Here is a 24,987-nt window from a genome sequence, read left to right on the forward strand (position 1 = left end):
GACCTCTGAAAGAGCAGTCAGTGCTCTTAACCGCTGAGCCATCTCTCCAGCCCCTATTTGTTTTTAAGATAGAATCTCCCTATGGAGCTCTTACTGTCACAGAACTCACTATGTAAACCATGCTGGCCACAAGTTTAAACAGCTCTACCTGCCTCTGCTTCCTGAGTACTGGAACTAAAGGTGTGTGCCAGTACAGCAGGTTAGCAATTTGGTTTCTATGGCAGCTACTTGGTACTGCAGCTGTAGCTCAGATAGCCCTGGGTAGTGCAAAGATGATTGCATGTGACAGTGCTCCAGTAACTAAGCAGGTTCAGTTACGCAGTTCATGTTTAAGATAGTTCCTTACTCTCCTTCCAGGTCCTGGAGTGGTTTCTGGAAGCTGATATAAATGAGAGTATTTCCAAGTTAGAGCTGCTTAATGATTTGGCTGAACAGACAGTTCCAGCTGTTGTAAAGACACATGGCAGTGCAGTCCTTCCTTTCCCTGCCTGACTGGAGTTGAGGGAGGCCAGGGTTCTCCCCTGCATGTGAGCCTGGTACTCCCCACATGGTGCTCCCCCATGGTGCTCGAGGGGCTCCATGTGATCCTGATGTCTCCTATACTCCCTTTGCCACAGCTTCTAGGGGTGATGGCACACTTAGACACAGGAGGACTTGCTCTAGGCAGCATCAGGCCCACCTCAGGCTCTTACAAAGCCACTGACACCCATACATTTGTCTCCACAGCCTTCTGATGATGAGAACAGTGACAACAGCAGTGAGTGTGTGGTGTGCCTGTCAGACCTGCGGGACACACTGATCCTACCCTGCCGCCACCTGTGCCTCTGCACTTCCTGTGCTGACACACTGCGGTACCAGGCCAACAACTGCCCCATCTGCCGGCTGCGTGAGCATACCCAGGGTTCTGATTGTGGAAGATGCAGATTTGGAGACTGCTATTCCTTACTGCATGAAACATGGAAACACCATGAGTTTTCATGCAAGGCATGGTTGATCCTTCGGGGAAAGATTAGAAGGAAGATAGAGAAGTGTTCCAAGGCAGAAGTGTGGTGACACTTGAACCAAGCAGGTTAAGCTTTGAACAGAATCTGTTGTCAAGGTTACATAGGAACTATTCTTAAAAACCTTAAAGTGAGGTAAAAGCAGAACACTGTGGTGGGTAGGAAGTTGGCAAGTGATGCTGGGTTGTGGCCCACATTGTAGGCTCTAAGAAAACTCACCCAGGCTCATGGCTCAGGCTCATGGCTCAGGCTCATGGCCCAGGCTCATGGCTCAGGCTCATGGCTCAGGCTCATGGCNCAGGCTCATGGCTCAGGCTCATGGCTCAGGCTCATGGCCCAGGCTCATGGCTCAGGCTCATGGCTCAGGCTCATGGCTAGTAAACCAACAGAAATGGCTTCTGCACTTGGCCTCACTGCCTGCAAGCAGTGGCTGTCCCTGAGAGTCAAGTGTGCAAGTGTGTGTCCATATAATGTGTGAGTTAGCACTGTGGTCATGAGACAGGCTGTGCACACAGAAAGGGAAAGTACAGTGTCTGTCCCGGGCTCCCAGTGACTCGGCTGAGGTGGGCTGGCTGCTCCAGCCACGGTTTCTGCAGGCCTTGGTACCCACCAAGGAGAGGCACTCTTCTTACATAGAGGGTCAACGGTGACCGGTGGCCGAGATGTGCCGCCCTTTCAGAGTAGTCCTTTCAGCTTGCCCCACTGCAAACCCCCACCCCGATATACACGGCTGGAGCTAGTGAAGCCAAGCACCAGGCCTGGCCTCCTGGGCCACGCTGGGACCCAGAGGTCAGCAGGGCTGGAGCAAGTATAGAGCTACGAGTTCTGTCCACAGTGCATGTCCTTCCTTTTCTGGTTGCTATATATCCAAGTCCAAGTGGTTATGGAAGTGAGGCTATTGTAGGAATCTAGATGAGCAGGGTGCACAGGCTTCATGTCTGTGCAGTGCTGGAAGCACATGGGGACTAGGAGACACAGCCATTGCAGTGAGGGGGAATGCTCAAGATGGCAGCTATGTGTAGGGCTAAGGTTGGAGGGATGGGTAGAAAGGGCCCTGCAGTGAGATTTGGAAAGTAGCAGAACTTACTACAGATGTGAATAGAAGGGCCACTGTTCTGGGGCCTGCTCTCCACAGCACCAGGATACAGGCTGATGGCATACCTTACTTGATCCTGATTTATGGCACATTCCTGGGCCTCACCTCCCTTCACTGTGTCTTTGAAATGTCACACTGTTCCCTGCTAGGCCACATTTGTGGGCAGAGCTGGCATTAGGAGATGATCTTTGTCCTAATTTGTCCCTTCTGTTACATAACCAGTATCCATCCTGGTTGTCTTTGGTAGTCACCGCATGTCCTTGCTCCTTTCCTGCCCTCTGAAGAGCTCGCAGGCCGAAGCCTGTAGTCTGGAGACCTCTGTGGTCTCCACTGTTTCAGCCTACTGATATGAGTGGCAGCTACAGCTGCTGTTATGTATAGAGGGGACCTTAGACAGCTGTTGGTCTCTTAGCTGCCCTTAGAAACTGCCAGTTCTCCATCTGCTAAGGATTCCCTCTGCTTCTGATGTGGAACATGTTCCTTGTTTCTTGGCACCGTGAGTGGCAAAGTGTGGCGGATATGCACAGTCTCTAGTGTCTCCCCTGTCTCTGAAGGTGCATCCTTCTTCACACCTTCTTCTTCCTTCCTGCTATAGCATTCCGAGCCCTCCTGCAGATCCGGGCTGTGCGGAAGAAGCCAGGGGCCCTGTCTCCCATCTCCTTCAGCCCTGTCTTGGCCCAAAGTGTGGACCACGATGAGCACTCTGTAAGTGCCTTTCATCTTCCTTCTTATCTACATGGCTCCCCACAGCACCCTGCAAGGTCTAATGAAGGACCAAGCAGTGCTGTGCTGCAGGAGTCTGCAGTGTTTGCCACCCTTTCCACCATTGCTTTAGGCAGCACCCTTTGCGAGGCACCTGTATTTACTGTCTGCGGGCTGGCTTCAGCCTCAGCCTGGAGGCGCCCTCTATAGACTGCCTACGTAGACCTTGCTGCAGGCAGGTCAGGAAGGCCTTGTCAATTAAAAGACCTAAAGAGCAAAGCATAAATAACAAGATGAGACACACGCACAAGTGCCCAGACACATGAGAGTGATTCCTAGAAATGGGTGGGAGTCTGCAAGCGAAGCTCAAGCAGTTGGGGAGTGAGGGAGAGCTTAGCCTGGGACAAGGCCTTGTCTTTAGCTCCCATGCACATCTGCCACAGGGACCAGTAGCTTTTGATGGGCTTGCCTCTACTTTAAGAGGAAAGAATAATAAGCTCTGTGGCCTGGGAATCCAGGGACAAAGCCTTTGTTCCCAGAAGACGTGCTTTATTTATTCACAACCAGCAAGATCAGTAGACGTGCTGTACTCTCCCACAGTAGACTTCTGAAAACTGGGACAACACTTTGATTTTGTTCTGTTGGGGTTTTTGTTGTTGTTGTTTTGTTTTTGTTGGTTTTGGTTTTTTTTTTGTTTTTAAGACGCATTCTCTCTGTGTATATCCCTGGCTATTCTGGAACTCATTTGTAGTCTAGACTGGCCTCAAACTCAAAGATGCACCTGCCTCTGCCTCCCAAGTGCTAGGATTAAAGGATGTACCTTGGCAGCTGGCCTCTGCCAACATTTAAACGTCTAGAAGTGTTCCATGAAATGTAGATGTTTTTGGCCTCTCTTTCAAACATTGAGGCTTCCTTGAGGCCTCTGGACTAGAGGTGTAGCACTCCTGCCGCAGTGGGCCACCACCCTGCCACACACACGGGACCCCCGCAACAGCTCTGCTGTCTAGCATACTGTGTGGGCTGTGGTTGAGAAACCATACACTCACCAACCGTGTGCTTGATGTTATAGGAGAAATGGCTCTGAGCTAGGCTGCCCCATGAAGGAGGGGTCTAATGCTGCAGAGGGATCCACTGGTGCTGGGCAGTGCTGGGCATGTTGGTGGGCTTTTGCCCTGGTGGTTGGAGGTCAGGTGGATCCCTTTCTGTTTGTCCTCTTATTCTGAGTGAGCCAATTGCAGAGTAGATGCAACCTTGATTTGTAATTAGCCAGAAGTCTAATCTGCTCTGGGAACCACCTGCCTTTTTCAGGGGTCTGAGAACTTCAGGGGAAGTGTGTGCTTGTTCTCTGCCCTGTCATCCTGCCACTCTGTCAAGGCCATTTCTGTGAAGTACCCAAGTGAGGCCTCCAGAGAGTCATTAGGTAATGATGAGGCTGACTGGGCCACTCTCGTGTCACCTTGGCCAAGACCTCTTCTCTTGGGGAGACTCAGAGCATGGGTAGGTTAGGTTGTGGATAAGGACAGATCCAGTGCCCTTCCTTTCTGTGTGGGGCCCACTGCAGGGCTCCCAGGAACTGTTGATATGTGCAGGCAGCCTGTGCAGAGCCCTGATGAAGAATTTTTGTTGTGTTAAGTTTACCATAGTTTTGGAGTTCCTGGGTGTGCTTGGAGGCAGTAAGCCAGAGCCTGTCTCACCCTGCTAGTCCCCATGCCATGTGGAGGTAGAAGTTGTAAAACATGTGATTTTTATTTTGACAGTGTCCCTTTAAAAAATCAAAGTCGCACCCTGCCTCCCTGGTCAGCAAGAAACCTAAAAGGGAAACAGTAAGTGTGTTTGGTCATACAGCTCCGTTTTGCCTCAACCTTTAATTTTAAACCAACAAGTGTGGGAGGTCATCTTAACCCCAAGCTAATATGTTTAACACACTTTGTCAAATCTGCTCTCCCTAGTCCCGGCATCCCTGCCCAGGAAGGGAGGTTTATGGCACAAGCAAAGCTGAAGGTCTGTTGTTCAGTGTCGGTGCCCGGTGGTAGCCAGCCCCGGCCCAGCCCTTCTTTCCAGCTTTGCTCGCTGTAGCTCCTGACTGCCCTGTTTCCCTTTTGTTTCTTGCTGGCAGTGGAATGGATGTTGACGGTAGCACTGCTCCTTTTGGCACACGGCATTCCCTGCATGCTCGCTCAGCTTGCACCCTGGCTGCCTGTCTCTTGACGTTTGGCTCTTTGGGCAGAGGACTCTGGTTTTCTGCTATTTTTCCTGCACCCTAGGCAGACAGAGAGAGCAAAAGTCAGGTAGTGGCCAGAGCCAGTTGAAAGTTAGTGTACCTGAAGGAAGAAGCTTGGGAAACAATGCGTTTGTCCTTGATGGAGGGGGTGGGCAGGAGGCAATTCTTTACCTTGAAGTTGAAGGCAGGTGGGAACAGATGAGTGTTAGCCAGAGGGCCAGCACCAGCCTGGTGCATATCACATTTTGCAGGGGTGCTGCCCTGTCCTGTAATTCACAGGGTAGTACTTCCTGTGTGAGCATTAGTGAACTCTGCCCTTCTCTGCCTTGTGTGTGAGAGCCTGAGGGAGCAGTGCAGCAGCCCTCTCCAGAGTGCCACGGCCTGCTCGCTGTTCCCTGACCCCTGCCGACCTATCTCCTTCTAAGAGAGGCTGCAATAGAACACCTACCCACACCCCCACTGTCACCCTGCTTGGGCTCCCTGGAGGCCATACTTCCCCTAGTCTAGGGCAGCATTGGTTTTCCTGCCTCTGGCATGGCTCTGCTCTGCCTGGCCCTGAGTTCTCCTGTTTTCACTAACCCCTCACACTTTCCACTTCTGTAAGGTGGGAGCAGCAAGCTACGTAGGACCTTGGTAACGATGGGGACAGTGGCTTTTGCAGACCTTAATGACCGCTCTGGACATCTGGGTACTGGGATGTGTGCTGGAGCTGGTGGCCGAGGGAAACCTGAGCAGGCTGGCTTCCATCCTGCAAGGGAGCTTTTGATAAGAGATGGGGCTTGAGTCCTTAGAAGGTGGCATGATCGAGACACAGATAAGCAGGTCTAGGGAGGAGAATGTCCCATTTCTGGGGTTTCATGACTATGGGCAAGGAGCCTGTCTGGTCCCTCCTCACTTGGCTTTGTTCCCACAGAGTTCTGACAGTATCCCACCTGGCTATGAACCCATCTCCTTGCTCGAGGCACTCAATGGTCTACGGGCTGTCTCCCCGGCTATCCCATCAGCTCCCCTCTATGAGGAAATCACCTACTCAGGCATCTCGGACGGTCTTTCCCAGGCCAGTTGTCCCCTTGCTGGACTTGATCGAATCATGGAAAGTGGCCTACAGAAGGGCAAGACACAGAGCAAGTCTCCAGACAGGTGAGGCCAGTGTCCAACCTCCCTGGTGAGGTGCGCATGAGTGAGAGCCGGGAGAGCAAGGATGGGGAGGAGGGCCTGCTGTGTGCGCGAGGCTTGCGAGGCTTGCGAGGCTTCGCTGTGGCTTTACAGAATGTTACGGTGCATTTTGTTCCTTGATAATGGGGACGCAAAAGGCCCAGCAGCAGGTTAGAATCTGCTATAGTTGGCCATAGCCAGCTCTGAGCAGAGAGAGTGCTGGGCTGAGGCTCCCAGTGCACACAGGCCACAAGTCACACCAATTGTTTGCTGTCAGTAAATAATTGTACAGGCCTGTGCCATGTCCTTGCTCAGGGAGCTGATCTGAATCTTGGAATTTTGGGCAGCTGGTCACTTAAGCATATCTCACCAAAGAAACAGCAGTGACAGCTGAGGTGTAGGCAGGTAGACCTGTGTCTTTTTTTATTAGGGTTTCTCTTGCTGTGATTAAACACCATGACCAAAAGCAAGTTGGGGAGGAAAGGTTTATTGCCTTACACTTCTGTGTCTATGGCATCAACTCAAAACAGGACAGGAAGCTGGAGGTAGGAACTGATATAGACACCATGGAGGGAGCTGCTTCCTGGTTTGCTCTTCATGGCTTGTTCAGCTTGCTTTCTTATAGATCCTAGGAGTACCAGCTCAGGGATGGCACCACTGCAGTGGGCTGGGCCAGCTGGGCCCTCCCCCATCAATCATTCACTAAGAAAAATGTGGGGATGGCCTTAAGCTCTACTCGGATGACTTCAGTTTGTATTGGGTTGACAGTACCAGGCAGGCAGCACACCTTACTACTATGTTGGCTGAGCCACATGTGTGCTCCCTCTCCAGGCTCTGCGCAGTGACTCTGTCCACAGCTTATCTGTTTGTATTGGATGACCCACGGCTTTCAGCCAGTTGAACCTGCTTTTATAGTAGCATGAGAACTTAAATGGGTATTCTTGCTAGGTTGTCCTTTTTTCTTAATCTTATTTTTAGTTAGCATACAAAACAGTGGTAATCACACATCTGTATCATTATTGTGCCACACACCCCATGCTGGTTCCTTTCCTCTCCCTAAGATGTCTCATTTATGCATTCCTTCATTACCCTATATTGTCACTGCCTCCTCCTGGCCACTTCTCCCCCACATAGTCCTCTTCTGCTTTCTTTTCTTAAAATATTTTTTAAAGATTTATCTATCTATCTATCTATCTATCTATCTATCTATCTATCTATCTAGTTATTTAATGTATATGGGTACACTGAACTGTACTGATGGTTGTGAGCCATTATGTGGTTGCTGGGAATGAAGGTTGCTCACTCTAGTCGGCCCTGCTCACTCTAGTGGGCCCATGCTCCGGTTGCTCCGGTTGCTCTGGTCTAAAGATTTAATTATTATTATATGTAAGTGCACTGTAGCTGTCTTCAGACACACCAGAAGAGGGCATCAGATCTCATTATGGATGGTTGTGAGCCACCATGTGGTTGCTAGGATTTGAACTCAGGACCTTCGAAAGAGCAGTCAGTGCTCTTAACCGCTGAGCCTTCTCTCCAGCCCCCACTTCTGCTTTCATGCCCTACTTATTAAAATCTGGATTCTGCAGCATGTGAGGGAGTCTTAGTTTGGCTCTTTTTTTTTTTTTTTAAATGTAATCTCTAGTTCTATCAATTTTCCTGCAAATGACATCAACTAATTTATTTGGTTTGTTTTTTCAGGACAGGGTCTCTCTGTGTAGTGCTGGCAATCCTGGAACTTATTCTGTAGACCAGGCTGGCCTTGGGTGCAGAGATCTGCCTGCCTCTGCCTCTGGAGTGCTGACATTAAAGGTGTATGTTACCACTTTCTGGCAATCTTACTCTTTTGGGTTTTTTTGGTTTTTTTGGTTTTTTTTGGGGGGGTGTTTTCGAGACAGGGTTTCTCTGTGTAGCCCTNGCTGTCCTGGAACTCACTCTGTAGACCAGGCTGGCCTCGAACTCAGAAATCCGCCTGCCTCTGCCTCCCAGGTGCTGGGATTAAAGGCATGCGCCACCACACCCGGCTAATCTTACTCTTTTTGATTCTGAGATGCTCTCATGCAACCTCGGCCGGCTGGCCTAGAGCCCTGACTTTCCTGCCTCTCTCTCCCAAGTGCTATACAACTCAGGCTGTATTTCTTCTGTATTCAAACTGCCTTGAATTCATTGACTGATTGATTGGATGATTGCTTTGTGGAGTACAACTCTGAGTTTCTATGTGCCCTCCATATTGATCTCTTGTCAGAAATGGGTTTTATGTATCTGTGTGTTTCTGGAGGGCCTTGTGCGTGCCAAGCCAGTGTTCTACCACAGAGCTCCAGCTCCATCCTCAGCATCACAAGAGGCTCTGGCACCACATTCCTCAGGCCACGCAAGAGTCAGTTTTGCTCTCTTGGAGACTAGCATGGGGTGGCTGCCCAGTCTTACTATGCCGACGCCCTCAAGGAGAAAGGCATAAGAAAGGTATGCCTTCTGCAAGCAGCCCAGGCCCCTGTACTCTGTGTTTATGGCAGAACAACTCCAGAGACACAGTCCCCTCTGCGGCTTGCCTGAGGCTCAATGTGTCTCCTAGTGTCAGGCTGTCAGGCCTGTGCTGGTGTCCTTGTGGGGCAGGAGGTTGTTAGGCTTTCTGGGTGTTCAGATCTGTGCTGAAGTACCCTGCTCCCTAGGGAGCCTCTGTGAGCTGGTTCACTCTTTGAATCTTTGCAGAGATTCACCTCTCCCCCAGAGGCCTCTTCACAAGTCCCCAGGAGTATGTGCAAAGGGTGCTGGCCCCTGTGGCTTTTGTAGGACTGCATTCCTATACAGTTGTCCTACAGCCCTGCTTCCTTCCTCTCCCCAGCACCCTGCGGTCTCCATCATCCCCCATCCATGAGGAGGACGAGGAGAAGCTCTCAGAGGACTCGGATGCTCCTCTCCCACCAAGCGGTGTGGAGCTGGTACTGCGGGAGAGCAGCTCCCCTGAGGTGAGGTTTGCTTCTCAAGGTGAGGCCCTAGCCACCTTACCCAGGCCTCCCTCCCTGATCCTGACCTCTCCCCACTCTCAAGGCAGTGCCACACGGATACACAGCCAGACAAGCAGTGTCCCTGACCTGGCTGCGGTCGGTGCCTTGTGGTGGAGTCACTCTGAAGCTTATAGGCACGCCAACATGTGAAACGTAGCTTTCAGTGACATCTTTGCATCCCTGTGGCATCTGCTGCCCACTGCCCTTAGCTTAGTCTCAGTGATTTGGCCCTTTTGACCTGAGGCCATTTGCACCAAAGGCCTTTCCTCTTTGTCTTCTAGAGTTTCGGAACAGAGGAGGGGGATGAGCCATCCCTAAAGCAAGGTGAGCCGCTTCTCCCAGGTCCGACCCTGAGCCCTTGGCAAGCTTTGGGTCCTGGCTAGGGATATACATCTCCCAACCCCAACTCATGCCTTCAGGAACCTGGACAATCGGTGTGCAGAGATGGTAAGGGTGCTGTGATACAGGACAGCACAGCATGTGCTGGAAGCTCTGCCTGTGTGTGGGAGCCATTTGTCGTGATGGTTTTGGAATTTCCTGGCTGTGTCTTCCTGATGAGTTGAGGCCAGCTGATATCTCCTTACCTCCCTATACTAGAGGGCTTAATGGGTAGCCTAGGAGGCTTGGGGTCCCCCATTCTCCTTGCCGGCCATGTTGGGTGGTAAGGAGCCCCTCAAGTCTGCCCCTGCTTAGTCCTTGCCCTGTTATTGCTGAACAGAAAAGTAAAGCAAGAGTCAGGGCTGGCATCTAGGACAGGCCCAAGGCCACTTGACTCAGACATGGCTCTAACATGTCTGTTAGAGGCAGTGAGGCCCACAGAATGATGTTGTGCCTCCCCCCCCCCCCCATGTAACTGTAGCTGCCCTGCTGAGAGGTCCTCTCATAAGAGGCCCATCTGCGGGAGGCTGACCCTCGGTGTGAGTGGGGTGGTGACACCCTCTAAGACCCATATGATCACTTTAGCCTTTCTAGCCTGGCCTTGTAGTTCTGTTCTCTGCCTCAGGCAGGGCCTCAGCTTCCCACCTAGGGCCTGGGTTCCTCTCACTATGCCGGCTCTTTACATAGGCAGAAAAGTATACAGGGATTAGGAATGCAAGTTCAAGTTGTTAAGAACTTGGGTGAGGCAAAACTAGGCATGGCCCTAGGGGCTGCTCCCTGCAGCTCACCAGCACGTGGGGTAATGGGGCCTTGCCTGACTGCTCAGCTGAAGGTTTTGAAACAAAAGAAACAAAACTTCTCACCTTATGCATACGCCTGCCATCGTGGTCTATGGAGTTTATGAAGTCAGAGTGGACCACAAGGACCTCTCCCTACCTGAGTGTCCTAATTTCACTTCCTGCTGCAGGGAGCCGAGTACCCTCTATTGATGATGTCCTGCAAGATGGCAGTCCACAGCATCATGGTTGCAGCCAGCCAGTCCCTCCTGCTGACATCTACCTACCAGGTAACAGCACCAAGTCTTGTGTTAACATTTGGGCAGAGCCTTCCTCTGTCTCTGAGGGGACAGGAGAAAAAGGACAGGAGGAACCTCTGAGACCTAGTGTACCCTTTCAGAGCCCAGGTCCTCTCTGGCTCTAAACTCTACTCTGCTAATCCCCACCACGGGTCAGGACCAGCTTAGTCTCCCTTCTGGCTTCCTGCTGGCCCTAGGGTTCTTTCCCACCCTGGTGGACTTTGCCCGAGGAAGACAGGACAAGCTGCTTGCAAAAGGACAAAGTCTGTTCTCTGGCTGCTCCCTGAAGGGGCCCTGGGAAGCCAGTCTAGTTCTGTTGAGATTGCATTCTTTCTTCCTCTATGGCCCTTGCCAGAGAGATGTTTGCCTGGAGCTGACCTAGGCTACTGTCTAGGTGCCCAGCAGCACATTCCCAATCAGGCCAGAGGGCTAAGTGTAGGGTGCATGGTTGGGCCGCTGGCAGTGAGCCCGGAGCTTGAGGCTGTTGCTTAGTTCCTCCTCTGTTCTGCTGGGATGAAGTCTGCAGCTTCACACTGGGGGCTCCAAATCTGGGCTACAAGTGGGTCTCTCAGACTTACAATAGCTCTGGTATTTGGGAATTTGGAAAAACAGCCACTACAACTTCTAAGTAGCTACACCTTCTTAAAAGTAGCTACTTTTATAGTGACCTATATAGAGAGGCTGTCAAGGACACAGGGGTCATCAGGTCATCGTGTGGGAGAGCAGCTATGGGTTGTCTTAGTAGATCACTGTGGCCTATCCAACACAAACCCATAGAAGTGTGTTTAGAACCAGCACATTCTATAAGGACACAATTCTAGTATGTTCTTGGGAACATCTCAAATATTGATTGTTATTGTTAATTTGGCTAAGCAGGAAGTCAGGAGAGGTCCCTGGACCTCGAGCCCCAGTAGAGCTTTGCTCATGCAGATGGCCCTAAGGGTACCTTCACTATCCAGCATAGACTATTTATTTAATCCCTGCTGTAGCCTGTAGCACATTAGGACTAGCCACAGAGACAACTGTAGGCAAGGGTCTTAGGCCTTGTTTAAGTCCACTAAGTAAGTGGGAGATAGTCAGCTGTAGAGTTATAGGAGAGGCAGGGTCTGTGTGCACAGTTGCAGAAGAGCTAGTCTTGGCCAGTTCTGCACAGGAACTGCTTCTGGATTCAAGCCCCACTCGAAGAACCATTCATTATAGAGGCTTACTCCATGACAGTAGTCCGGACTGCTATCTCTGCACATACTGTTGGAGCACCTCTGGAGGGTGGTGGAAGAGTCATGTGGCAGTTGTACATACCTGCATGTGTTTCTTCCTCACTTATACAATGGCACCATCTCTTCTGCTGGCTTTTGAGAAGGCTGCATAGCTTTTATCTTTGTAAGGAATATACATGTAGTTGGTGTCTTTACTTTCTGACAGTTGCAATACTAGCCTCTGGATGTAGCTGAATTCATTGAATTCACGTCCTCTGCAGATGGAAAGAACAAGACTGGGAGAAATCCATGAAACAGAGGACTCTGCTAGGTTCTCTCCGTGTTCCAGTAGCCTGTAGAGGAGCTATGCCTGTTACTGTCACACATACACACGTCTCTCTCTTGGTTAGAAAGGTGTCCAGGATCTATCCTGGTAGTTCTTGTTGCAGCAGGTGATGTTTGGATAGTCTGTTTCTAGATAGTTCCCACCCCTGACCCTAAAGTTCATGCCTTTCTGCTAACTGAGCTCCATCTATCTCTCCCTCCTCTCTGCACAGCCCTGGGTCCTGAGTCGTGCTCTGTTGGTATAGAGGAGTAAGCTGGTACGTGACCTTTCCTCCACGCTTTTGGTGGCTTGGCTGGGTAGATCTGCAGAGAAGAGCCCAATCCCCTGAGGGGTGCTTTTTGGATTCAGAGTCCAGAGCCACTGATGGTTGCTGCACTTTTGTGTCTGAAAGGTGGCTTCCTGCCATTCCTGGCTTTGGAGCCAGGGGGTCTACTACCTGGACACTTGTCCACCCAGGCTCTTCTAAAGTGATAACATAGGGTCCCTTGAGCAGTAACTCAACTCAGGCTCTGGAGTTACTATCCCTAGTAGGAGAAAGGAGTTGGAGAGTCAGGGAGCCCTAGGAACACGTGCAGCAATGTCTTGGGACCTGCACACAGTAGTCTAACTATAGTTTTAAATGTCTTGGGACCTGCACACAGTAGTCTAACTATAGTTTAAAAACAAGATTCAGTACTGGGATTGGACCTAGGTAGGCACTCTACCGTTGAACTATACTCCCAGGCCTCTTTACTTTTTGAGACAGGGTCTTATTTTACAAAGTCCCCCAGGCTGGCCTTGAACTTGGTCTGAAGCCCAAACATACTTATAATATACATTCTTCCTGCCTCAGCTGTGGTTGTGGCTTTAAGCAGTAGTTCAGATTTTCACCAGTCCTGGGAGGCCCTAGATCACCTGCTCCCATCAATGTTTAGTCTGTTGTGTCCTGGAGGGCTGGAGTGAAGGTTCAGTGGTTAAGAGCACTGGCTCCTCCCCAGAAGACCCTGATTTGATTACCAAACCCACATGGCAGCCAACAACCCAGTTCCAAAGGATTGGACACTCTCTTCTGGCCTTTGTGGGCACCAGACATGCAACTTCTGCACAGAGATACATGCAGGCAAAACACTCATACTTAAAATGAAAATAAAACATTAAAAAAATAAAATGTCAGGCATGGTGGTACATGCCGTCAATCCCAGCACTCAGGAGGCAGAAGCAGGCAGATCTCCTGAGTTCCAGGACATCATGGTCTAGAGAGGGAGTTGTTACAGGATAGCCAGGGCTACACAGAGAAACCCTGTCTCTGGTTTAAAAAACGAAACGAAACAACAAAACAAAAGCCTCTCAATTGCTGTGCAGAGGACATTCGTCACGCCTCCTTCACTTGTCACTGTGTCCTCTGTCCCCTGTCCTGGTATGCAGCTTTCTTGTGGACTGCTCAGCTTTCTGTCTTGAGATCATCCTGTCTCTGAAACCTGCCACACCACACACACATGCACAATCTTAGGGACCAGTGGGGTTGGAGAGAGATGCATGGCCACAGAGTAGCCCGGATTGTTACAGAAGCATCCGTGAAAACTAAGCTGGCAAGCGGGGACTCTTCTTCCTTCTTAAGGTTCTTTCCTATTAGGCTTCCCCAGAAGGAAGGCACCACCGCAGCCAGGTTCACACAGCCTGTCTGGGAAGTGTCTAGTTGGTGAGACTTCTCGGTGGCAGCCCTCTCCCATGAGCCAGGGAGCCAGGCCTGGTGCTGCTGCTTTGGTTTTAGTCGGTTCATGGTTTCTCAGAACTTGCTGTCCCCCTTGAGCTGCGCTCCTGAAACAACAACACTGGACTGTTATTTATGGCTTCTGTGGGAGGAAGGGAAAGCTGTGTTGGGCTTGGGTTGGAACTTAGGTCACAGATGAGGGATGTGTCCTAGGTTGCCTTTCCTGAAGCTATAGCTCCTAAAGCAGAGGGTAGAACTGGAGTTGTCTGTGTCTCCAAAACTCCCCCTGGGATAATGCTACACAGCACCATATGCTGACATCTGGAACTGAGCAGAGAGGCCTCTGTGGAAGACAGACAGGCTTACGCCTGCTTCTCTAGTGGAGCTTCTTGTCCAGGCTGCCCAAGTACCAGCTTCTTTGTTCCTCCTGCTCCCTTTCCCCTGCTGGGGTTGGCTGAACTCCAGCTAACCCAGTGTAAAGCTCGTGGCTTGACTTATACTTCTGAGATCTAGGAAATGTAGTCAAGGATAGGAGACCCAGTGGTCAGCATCCCACAGCTACCCTGTGCATGCAGCTCTACTGCCTGGTACCAAGGGGTGATCTGTCCCAGGTATGGAGGACAGATATAACTCACTGGCTAAGACTCAAGGGTCCCTAGGTTTCTATGAGACCACATCTGCTACTCCTGCCAGATGGTATGTACCTGGGTTATGGGGTGGAGGGTGCTAGGTGGTCCTTCCCCTATGAGGTTCTGGTTTGATGAACAGATGCAAGACCACCAGTCAGTCATGACCCTCCTTCCTCTGCTCCCACCTACAGGATGGTCCACCTCCATGGAGACGCCACACAGCCTTGGCACCACCAGCTCCCCCTGGCCTCTGCTGAGTGGCTCTAGTCCTGAGCCTGGAGCTGCTGAGCTGACCCCATTCTGAAAGTCTGGCTTAGCGGGCAGCACAGAGCCCTCAGCATCCCAAACATTGCCAGGAGGCTTCCCTGGACCCCAGCGAGACCCTGGCCTCTCTTGTCTGCACGCCTCATGTGGCCACTGGGATTTGAGGGTCCACAGTGAACCTTGATCAAATTGCACAGTGGGTTGTTCCTCCACACACCCTCCTTTTTTTACGGTCAATATATTTGTAAATGGTACAAGATGAAGGACAACAACTGTCTCCATGGGCCACGAGCCCTAAGAAGGACTCTCCCCAACTGTCAAAGCTAATGCTTTGAGCACTTAGCAAACCAGCATAAGAGAATCTACCCATGGAATGTTCTGGAAGGTGGGCAGTCCAGGTTATGGTTGATGAAGGAAACAGTGCCTGTCTGCCTCTCATGTGTGACTCCAAGGCAGCCAGGCTGTCACTGCTGCTGTCACAAGCTGACACTTTACAGATGTCCTGACCATGGGTGACCCTCCTCGGAGCGTCCAGGTCCCCTCCTGCTCTGCTCTATTACCCACTAGTGGTCCCTGGAAGCTGTGGACAAGGCCTGGGTAGTCAGACTGTTAACACCACAGTCCTTAGCAGTGGTCAGTGTCCAGTTCCCCCGCACAGGTCCTGCTTCACTCACATCCTCACATGCTGCCAAGGTGACAATGTTTGTGCTTACAGGGCAGCACTGCCCACCACCTGCCAGGGAAGAGCCTGAGCAGCTTCCATAGCAGATCCATTGCCAGTTACCTGGCCTTGTAAGATTCTTACTGATTTACTGTCTAAGGCTCCTGTCAGAGCCCACCTAGAAGCAGGCTCCTAGTGATACTTTGTTTCCAAGACAGAAGTGGCCCATGAGTGGCCCAGAGCAGAGGTGCCCCAGGCAGTGTAGCTCCCACGTGGGTCGGTAGAGGGACCTCAGCTTAAGGAGCTGCCCTGCCACTCACCCAGGTGACAGCCTGTAGCAGTGCATGGAGACCCCTTTAGGCTCAGAGCTGCTCGAGCTCTGACTCTAACCCTGCTCCTTCCTAGCACAGCTCTGCACATCCATCTCTCTCTCTTGCTGAATGCACATGTGTGCACACATGTCAGCATGTGCATGCTCACTCCCCCACTTCTCACCTGCCAACACCCTGGCCTCTGGCTGTGGCATTGGTGCCAGTACTTTGAAAGATGGGGTGCATAGTGCACACTTACCTGTCTCAGACTCACATGTACTATCATCTGATGTACTCTGATTGGCTAGTTTGGGTTCATTTTTACTGTATATTTATAGTAATAAAATCATGCAGCAATACTCTATGTGTGCCTTTGTTCTGGCACAGCACTATGTAGGCAGCAGCACTGTTGGCTTTTGGTGTAGTGACAGGACACTAGAGTGGTTTCTGGCAGAACTCCTGACAGATTTTGGTGCTGCCTTCATTTGCTTGTGTGAGAGGGGCAGTGAGTGCCCCCTCCAAACATAGACAATGGTTTATTGCTATTGTTTTGTGGCTTGCTGTGTCTGAAGCTGGACTTGGAATTTGGCTCACCTCCACTGGGCAATTGATGAATCTTAGCCTCCAGGTGGGCAGGTGGTCCTTGTTCTTATACCCATCCCATCTCCTGTGATGTTTACTGAACATTAATCAATGTGCCAGAGGGGAGCAAAGCCTATGATAAGTAAGGCTTAGATCTCCTGTCACTTGAGCTGGAGTCACTTAGACGCTTAAGTTTTTAAAGGCATGGTTTCATAGGCAGTGGAGCCACAAACTCTGGGTGAAGCGTCAGGGGAATACCAGCCCCCTCATGGATGGTGGATATTGAGACTTCCTGATGCCCTCTCAGGGATTTTCGGGACTGGAGACTGGCACGTCTTGATAATCAGTGTACCTACCTGCCTAGGACAACCTGGCCTCCGTGCGGTGCGTCTTGGTAGCTGTAGTTTTCTGGTGGTTGTGGGGTCTCCTGTGCAACTTGGAGGGTGGCGAACTACATAACCCCACCCCCACCCCGCCTCCGCCAGGGTCTTTCCTGGGTTCAACCCCAGAAGCACAGGACTGGTGGAGGCGGGCTTATGCACGTGGAAGCACGAGGATTGGGTCTGGTGTCGTGGGCGGGGTCGCGCATGCTCGTTTGGGCAGTGGGCCTGGAGCACATCAAGATGTCGACCACGACGGTTCCGGAGCTGAAACAGATCAGTCGGGAGGAAGCAATGCGCTTGGGGCCCGGCTGGAGTCATTCATGCCACGCCATGCTGTACGCCGCCAACCCCGGGCAGCTTTTCGGACGTATCCCCATGCGTTTCTCAGTGCTGGTGAGGAGCTGGGCGGGCAAGCAGGGCGGATACAGGCTTGGGACGCCCAGTGGACCCTACGTCCTGACCAAGCTTACCTTGCAGATGCAGATGCGCTTCGACGGGCTACTAGGCTTTCCCGGGGGTTTCGTGGACCGGCGCTTCTGGTCGCTGGAGGATGGCTTGAATCGGGTGCTGGGCCTGGGCCTGGGAGGCCTACGCCTTACCGAAGCCGATTACCTGAGTTCACACCTGACTGAGGGTCCACACCGTGTGGTGGCACACCTGTACGCACGGCAGCTGACATTGGAACAGCTGCATGCTGTGGAGATCAGCGCTGTGCACTCGCGGGACCACGGTCTGGAGGTGGGGCTTCTGCCTGGGGCCCGCCCCCATTCCCACTCCTGAGGTTTGGCTCTGGCACCACAGAAGGCACCTTGGGTAACAAGTGCCCCTCAGGGTCCTCACCCTGGCTCTGCTGGGTGGGAAAGGGACTTGGGATCTGGGTCACGGGCTGTTTTCATTTGCCTTGTCTGCCATTGTCAATCCTGGGAGTGGGGCTTGGGGTCACTGGAAGGGATGAACAGGGCCTGCTTGGGAAATTGAGACTAGACCAAAAAGACCGGGTTGCATGCAGTGTTTGGGATTATCTCATGAGAGGAAATTGGGGATTTGTAGATTCTGTGGTCTAAGGGGCATGGAGTGAAACCGGGGATCATGGGGGTTGCTGCCAGACAGGGTGGGGAGTGCATAGGATTGGCCTTGGAACTCGGGGAGAAGGAGCTTTACTGCCACCAGCCTTGCCTGGGTCTCCCCTGTTTCTTTGGCAAACTGGTGGCTGACAGGCATCTCTGCCAGGGTCCTGCCTCTACAAGAAGAGCCCAGTCCCACTCATGCCCTCTGTCCCACAGGTCCTGGGCCTTGTACGTGTCCCACTGTACACACAGAAGGATCGAGTAGGAGGCTTTCCTAACTTTCTGAGCAACGCCTTCGTCAGCACTGCCAAATATCAACTTCTATTTGCCCTTAAGGTACTCAACATGATGCCCTCGGAAAAGCTGGCCGAGGCCTTGGCCTCAGCAACAGAGAAGCAGAAGAAGGCCCTAGAAAAGCTGCTCCCGTCCTCATCCTGAGGAACTTCTTGTGCAGGTCCCTGCCCTCCCTTGGCTGTCTCTGCCCACAGGCCCTGGAGTTCCCGAGACGCGTGCCTTCTAGTGTGTTTGGTTTTGCATCCCTTCTGACTGCAAGGGACACGCAGGCAGCTTGTTCATCATTACTGTCCCAAGCAGTCCCTGGGACCTAGCTACACTCTCAGGTTGGTCAGTGGGGGTGGGCCTGGGCCTAGCTTTTCAAGCTGAAGATGTTCTCACCCATCCCAAGGCTCAAACTGTCCTGTGCGAGTCTGTTCGTGACTAGTGGAATCCCAGCTAGAGCCCATTCTTCCAAGGCAACCACATGGTTGGAACACAGATCCTGGACTGGTCATGGGTTTTGCCCAACAGAGATGACCCATGTTAGATCAACCCTTCTTTCCCTTAGCCCAGAACCCGATCCAGCGTGGGGCAGGATGTTTATTTGGGTGCTTGTTGGATTTCTCTGTTAGATTTTTTTCTTGGTGTATGAACTGTGGTTTGGTTTCAGAATGGCTGTGCCCCACATGATTTTGTTTTCCCCATGGGGGCTCTGTGAAACTGAGGAAGGAAGAAGACAATAATAAAGCCATTCCTCTGATGCTCATGTTGCTTCTGAGTGGCATGGCCACATCTTTCTGAGGCGTGTGGAGGTTGGGCCCCAGACCACAGCCAGCCTCTGAGGGCAACCAATCTGAGTGGCAGCTTGAATGGAGCTCTTGTGGTGATGGTAGAGCTGAAGGCACAGACTTAGTGTGCAGAAGGACAACAGAAGTGCCACCATGGGACAGGACTACCACTGCTGGCAGTCCTATAGCCTGGTGCAGAAACACTGGAAAGGCTGGGTTAAGGAAGGCTGTGTGCCAGCTCTAATGTAGGGCTTAGGAACAATCCAAGAGCAGGGGAGAAACCCTGGAGCAAGAGTAACCCCCACAGCTAAGGATACAGAGCAGAAGTAACCACAGACGGGTAACCAGGGTATTTTGGTGTCAGGCAGGAATACATATCAAGTGATCAGAAATGAGCCCCCACCAACTTGCATCTAATTTTTATTTTCAAAGAGTACATTTTCTAGGCACCCCAGACCTTGCCTGTAAGATCAGACCTCAGTATGGCACCTGCACGGGCAGGACACAACCTCTCCATACAGCCCTGCCTGGTCTGGGCCAAAGCTGCCTACCAGCATGGGCCTCTCCACCAGGATCTGGGTGCTAAGCCCTTCATCCTGTCTCAGGGCTGGCCCAAGCTGCCCTAGTGGGGACCGAAGTCCTGTCCTCCTGTCCATAAGCTGCTCCCTGGAATGGTCTTCTATTCCCTGGGCTGCCGCAGCCATCTGCTCACTGCCCTGTCTTTCGTGGCACATAACTTCAGGGTGGATTCATCACCCAACGTCAGAATCTGAATAAATTTGTTTAAGAGAGAAAGAGCACTTGGTAAGAAGGAACAAGAAAGTTAAGTCCAAGGCACCCATGAGCGTGTAGTGGATACTCTCACCGTCCCTCCTGGCTACGGTTCCCGCCATTTCTTTCCATTCAGCATCTGTAGTTTCTCCAAGCTCTGTATTACAGAGCATAATGCCTGCCCTAAGGATAGGGCCAATTAGTGAGTGTTCTGTGATCAAGTCTCGGTAGCAGTCTAGAAGGGGAAACTCGGGGCACTATGAATAGGTGACCCTGGGATAAGACTACTTGGGGCTCTGAGCTATCGGGTATGGCCAGCTTTGGGGTCAGGTCTCAGCCTCAGTCCATGGAAGAGGCTCTGGGGAAGGGTGAAGTTAAAGCCTTGGCTACACTCCTAGAGACTTACCCATCTCATGGACACGGTCTTCCAGGGCTCCTGACAACTCAGGGAGGCTCAAGGCCTGCAGGGGAATAGGCCAGCCTTTGGAATCTGTGGTATAGAATGGTGAGTTGGCCACGGGTATGTCCTCACTTTTGATGCATGAGTGACCGACCAACCAAGGTAGGGATGCCTCTCAGGCTTGTACCCAGCTACTAGTTTAATAGCTGCCACTTAAGGCTCAGGCTTAAGAAGATATGAACCCTGGGAGCTGCAGCCACCCAACTCACTAGAGGCCTTAAAGATAGTGTAGTAGGCCATGAGACAATGGCCCTTACACTTGCCACCTACCCCTAAGAGAGCACATCCCTTACCACAAGTGGGCATGATCTGAGGACTGGGTTGCCACTGTGACAGATATGCAGAGAGAGCTCACTGGTGAGAACTTAGCTTAGGGCTTCCTGCCCACCTGGTCCTAGTCCAGATCCAGGCTATTACTTTCTTACCTGCTGAGAGGAAGCGTGGGTTTGAAGTACCTTCCCTGGGGGAGTGGTGCTGCCGCACTCGAGCTGACAGCTCAGCTTGACAGGCCCTGCAGGACATAGGACCAAGTGTGATACTGATGAGGCCCTGCCCCAAACCCAAACCCCTGGGGTAAGGGAAACCAAATCAGCCCTGGAGCCAGCCGGAGAAGCCCCATACTGTTCAGCTGGAAAGACACGCAGATCCCTAGTCTGCTCTTAGTCAAACCTGGGTCTGCACTGTGGGACACATCCCCAGGAAAAGGCACTATGGTTCCCCCACCTCTCACCTGCTTAGAGGATAAGGAAGGGACAATGCCCGACAAGTGTATGGGTGTCTACCTGAGTATGTGAGCCTACTTACCGCAGCTGGTCCAGGACAAGGGCAGCATCCTGGGCCAGGGTTTGGGCCTCCTGCAGCTGGGCATGGATGTCCTTTCGGGCACTATCCTGCTCCAGGAGGCAGCTCTCTACTACAGCCCGCAATTCCTGCTCCTGGGATACCTGGCCACGTAGAGCCTCTGCCTCCTCACAGCACTGTAGGCAAATACCAGGCTATAGGGCCCAAGCCAGAAAGCCAAGGCCCATGCTTATTTCCCCAGTCTGTTAGGTGCCTGTCTGCCTCTCTCCAGCCTGTTCTAGGATTTACTCATTTGGCTCCATCTTGCAGCTTCCAGGTTCTGTGTGAGCCATTTTCTCTAACTAGCTCTTCCTCCTAAATTCCTCTGACTTTTGGCTGTTCCATCTACCTTCAAGTTTCCTCTCTAGTCCCCTGCTTACAGAGGCGTGACTCTCGATGTCCTCTGCCTCCTGTGCCCACAGCCCACCAGGACTTTCCCACTTACTTTATGCAACTGGATGGCAAGCTCCTGCATCTCGGTCTCCAGCCGGTCAGCATAGGCCAGCTCTAGGGCATCACTAGGTGGGCGGGCACTGCTGTGCCAGCGGGCAATGGCAGAGGTCATTTTCCTTTTAGGCCCAAACAACCTGAGTGGGTAAATCAGGGCGCATGTTACCTTCTGTCATGTGCAACCTGGTACCAACCTGCCACCAAGGCCAGTCACTAGGGAACACCTAACTCTGAAGAAGGGAGGTTGTAGAAGATCCTAGGGCAGAGAACCAAAACAAGAGTGTCCAAAAAGCCTCCATCATCATTGGCTTCAGGCTTGGACAACTGTGTCTGTGCTCTTAAGGGAGATCTCCAGGAATCTCTCCCCTCCAGACAAGTGCCGTGGGAGTCACTGCAGGCTTCCATAGTGAGTGCAGCCAGCTTAGGCTTAAGCTCAGCTCTACATAGCAGCAGCCACCCAGACACAACATGCAGGAAGCAGGGTAGGCAAGGCAAACCCTGTCCTCCCAGTATCAAGATAGAAGTTCTGGATACTGAGGGCCACTGCTATAAGCCACTCATTCACTCTCTGCCTGAAGAGATAGGATTTGGAGAGTGGGGGAGTGAGGAGTGCTCTAAGGGCAATACCTCTTATTTCTTCCTTTTCCCTGTATAGGGAGTCAACAATAAAGTCTAGGACACTGAAAGTACCTGCATGCCCAGAACATTGGTGCACTTTGGAAGGTGGGCATGAGAGTTCAGGATCACCCTTGACTACAGAGAAGTGACTTGTCTCAAAGCAACTACAGATGGGAGGAAAGTCATCACTTGTGCCTAGGGAAAGGTACAGGGGACCTTCAGGTTTCACCCTCCAACTAGTCCTGTGCACAGAAACAGCCAACAACAGTAAAATTTAAAAACAAAAACAAAACCTGTAGATCCCTGGAGCTCATCTGCCTTCTAAGTCTTGTCTGTCCTCCTTTCTCTGATAATACAGCTGGAAGAAATTCTTGGAAATTGGCCAACAATTTTTCAATCATCTCTTTATTTCCTTACACATTCATTAAAGAGGTTAGAGTGCATCTAAATTTTATCAATGAATAAGGAAGTTTTGTATATTGGGTGCTGGATGTCTTGTGACAGTTTGTTAGGTATTAGAACTGCAAAACTGAGCAAGAGAAACAAAGCCTCCATTCTTATAGAGCTGCAGTTGAGGGAAAGTTGCTTAACGTAGTATTTCACATGCTACTTCACAGCTCATTTGTGGCAGGTTCTGTGAAGCACAAGAAGACCTCACCTTTAGTGATCGTAAGACCCTAAGTCTTATGGGGGAAGGGAAAGGCCCTGAGTTCATGAGACTTAACTATCCATTTCAACAACAAAATTAAAAGACAAGAAGTAGAGTATGGTTCATTTACAAGAGAATAAACCACAGAAGTTCCAAAAAAGCCCTGCAGCAGGTCTGCTAAACAAAGGCCTTGAAACAACCATCTTAAAGATAATCAGAACTAAAAGATGATGTGGAAGTAATACAAAATGGAGAGACAATGGAGAGAAATGTAAAACACAAGCAAAAAAGTAAGGTAACTGAGGAAAAGCCTCCTAAAACAGGCAGAGGCGGCTTTCCATAAGCGGACAAAGAACAGAATGATGGAACTGGAACACAATGGAATTCAGTCTGAGGAGTAAGAGAATAAACCCATGGGGCCAGGTCTTTCCTATGAGTGCCTCAGTGATAGGAGGGCAGAGGGTCTGAAGAGCTGGCAGATGGAAACTTCCACTCCTGGTCGAATACATGAACATCTGTGAAGCCAAATGAACTCCACAGATGATGAATACCAGGACACACGGCTAAGCTAAAGACTTACAGAACCTTGGAACAACAAAAGAAAAGCAGCTCATCCCATGTAGGGAGCCTCAGTAAAGTACCTGCATGTTCTCATTCGAAACTCTGGAAGGCTGCGGCAACCACAGTGCCAAAGCAAACAGCTGTCACCAAGAATCCTTTACCTGGGAAAACTGTCCTTTCAAAGTGCAGGAGAGAGTCAAACATTCCCAGATAGGCAAACACTGAGGAAGCCCTGCTGGAAGCAGGACACCTGCTGCTCCAGAGCCACCTAGGGGAGAGCACTTCCAGTGTGACAGCCACCCGTGGAGTCACAGCCAAGTCACAAACTGCAGTTGTGCATATGGAACGCTTTGAGACAAAAGGCGTATTGCATGGTTTGGATTTCATATTAAAAGATTTATATTCAAGCTTTGCAGAAATAAGAAGCCTGTGCTATAAAATACCAACTCCAGAACTATGACAGTTATCATGAAAAAAAAAAATATTTTAAAATCACAAAAAAAACAAACTGAAAATATCAAAGCTCAAGGTCCAGCATACAGCAGCAGCGAGGCCATCTTGGAGCCATGTGGGCACAAAGGCTGCTGGTGTACAGGCTGGAAGAACGGTTGAAATTGGTGGGGTGGGGGAAATGCATTAGGGGACTCACGTGATGCCAATTTCCTTCAAGTCGCTTTCAGTGAGAGTCAGAAAGATACGCAGGTCTATGTCCTGCTCCTCGAACAATTGCAGGTACTTCAGACACCCGATCTGTTCCAGCAGTGTGGCAAGGTCCTGGGGTAGAAGAGACCACTGGGAGGCCTGGGGACCAGGACTGGAGAACTGGTCTCCTTGGGACTCTGACCCTAAGCTTGACTAGAGCCCCCACAATGCCCTTGCAACCTTAGTGCCTCAGGCAGAGAAGGGATGCTGACAGAGCTAAAGGGAAAGAATCCAGGAGGCAACTCAGGCTTAAAGTCCATGTCCTGGGACATTTGATCCCCTCAGGCCCTGCCCAGCCCATTGTCCTGTGGAACTTGGTGCCACAGTTTGAAATTTGAATCCATGTCTGCATGGCCATCCTTGTGCTTATCCTGACTCCACGTGGAGTCAGTACCACTGCTTCCAAAACAGCATATGAGGGGTGCCTGGTGATAGCACAAGCTTTTCAGACTAGATAACTATCGCTGGCCCTTCCAAGTCAGCTACTGCTGAGCTCAACTGTTCAACCCCAGTAGCTTTTCAACACCACAATTTCCAGTTTCCATTTCTGCCCATGCTTGGTTGCTTAGGATGGAGAGAAAATGTTCCAAGGTTACTTCTCTACCACTTTCCTCAAAGAACCAGTCTTGAGATCCCAGCACATCTGGTAACATGCTGTAGAGCGAGAGGTGCACTATGTTCCAGGTCTAGGCCTGGGAGACGCTGTAGGCAGAGTCGGCCCAGTTTATAGGCTGTTAGGGAGCAGACCCGCTGTGTATCACACCCTGAGCTGCTGCTCTGAGCATAGAGATGCTGCTTCACTGGGGTGGTCTACAGTGAGGGTGTGGCTGCATTTTTGTTAAGTATATGCTATATGCCATTACTGTGTTCCCAGCTCATGAGCATCCCTAAGCCTAAAGAGACCCAGAGAGCAGGACAGCAAGGGGACAGCCCCTGCCCATGAAAAGAAAAGGAGACCAACCCCACAGCTCGCCTGCCGCTCATCAAAAACCCTTTCTGAGCCCAATCAGTTCCCAAACCTGTGGAGAGACCAGTACCCTCTCCTCTCAAAAATGCCTGGCCTGTCAGTATACACATCAATGCCTGGCCTGTCAGTATACACATCAATGCCTG

The 24,987-nt window shown here is 51.2% G+C and overlaps 3 protein-coding genes across 14 annotated transcripts in view; 2 read left to right on the forward strand and 1 right to left on the reverse strand.

Annotated features, from left to right (window-relative positions):
* Positions 1-16,086, forward strand: part of Mgrn1 (mahogunin ring finger 1) — a 52,450-nt gene extending 36,364 nt beyond the window's left edge. For 2 of the 8 annotated variants that reach the window (XM_021184400.2, XM_021184399.2), the window contains exons 10-18: positions 727-886; positions 2,693-2,802; positions 4,557-4,622; positions 5,934-6,160; positions 9,015-9,138; positions 9,459-9,501; positions 10,523-10,621; positions 12,384-12,428; positions 14,683-16,086. In XM_021184400.2, coding sequence (XP_021040059.1) covers positions 727-886; positions 2,693-2,802; positions 4,557-4,622; positions 5,934-6,160; positions 9,015-9,138; positions 9,459-9,501; positions 10,523-10,621; positions 12,384-12,424 — 870 coding nt within the window. In that variant the 3' untranslated portion in view covers positions 12,425-12,428; positions 14,683-16,086. The remainder of the gene's footprint in view (positions 1-726; positions 887-2,692; positions 2,803-4,556; positions 4,623-5,933; positions 6,161-9,014; positions 9,139-9,458; positions 9,502-10,522; positions 10,622-12,383; positions 12,429-14,682) is intronic. The other 6 variants (XM_021184401.1, XM_021184402.1, XM_021184395.2 and 3 more) reach the window with 3 other exon arrangements.
* Positions 16,087-16,179: 93 nt separating this feature from the next.
* Positions 16,180-18,808, forward strand: Nudt16l1 (nudix hydrolase 16 like 1). Of its 2 annotated transcripts, none has more exons than XM_021184788.2 (3): positions 16,180-17,085; positions 17,170-17,505; positions 17,976-18,808. In XM_021184788.2, the coding sequence occupies exons 1-2, from the start codon at positions 16,846-16,848 to the stop codon at positions 17,470-17,472; spliced, it is 543 nt and encodes a 180-aa protein (XP_021040447.1). In that variant the 5' UTR covers positions 16,180-16,845; the 3' UTR covers positions 17,473-17,505; positions 17,976-18,808. The 2 variants fall into 2 exon arrangements, with proteins under 2 accessions (XP_021040447.1, XP_021040446.1); XM_021184787.2 differs by having other exon boundaries at positions 17,170-17,430.
* Positions 18,809-18,977: 169 nt separating this feature from the next.
* Positions 18,978-24,987, reverse strand: part of Anks3 (ankyrin repeat and sterile alpha motif domain containing 3) — a 24,585-nt gene continuing 18,575 nt past the window's right edge. The window contains exons 11-17 of one of the 4 annotated variants that reach the window (XM_021184613.2): positions 23,822-23,946; positions 21,340-21,481; positions 20,859-21,031; positions 20,480-20,565; positions 20,001-20,084; positions 19,683-19,777; positions 18,978-19,026 (exon numbers count right to left, since the gene is read on the reverse strand). In XM_021184613.2, the coding sequence (XP_021040272.1) occupies positions 19,701-19,777; positions 20,001-20,084; positions 20,480-20,565; positions 20,859-21,031; positions 21,340-21,481; positions 23,822-23,946 (687 nt within the window). In that variant the 3' untranslated portion in view covers positions 18,978-19,026; positions 19,683-19,700. Of the gene's footprint in view, positions 19,027-19,227; positions 19,593-19,682; positions 19,778-20,000; positions 20,085-20,479; positions 20,566-20,858; positions 21,032-21,339; positions 21,482-23,821; positions 23,947-24,987 lie in introns of those variants that run through there. The other 3 variants (XM_029470573.1, XM_021184612.2, XM_021184614.2) reach the window with 3 other exon arrangements.

The sequence above is a fragment of the Mus caroli genome, chromosome 16 (genome assembly GCF_900094665.2).
Source record: "Mus caroli chromosome 16, CAROLI_EIJ_v1.1, whole genome shotgun sequence".
In the NCBI taxonomy this organism is placed as follows: domain Eukaryota; kingdom Metazoa; phylum Chordata; class Mammalia; order Rodentia; family Muridae; genus Mus; species Mus caroli.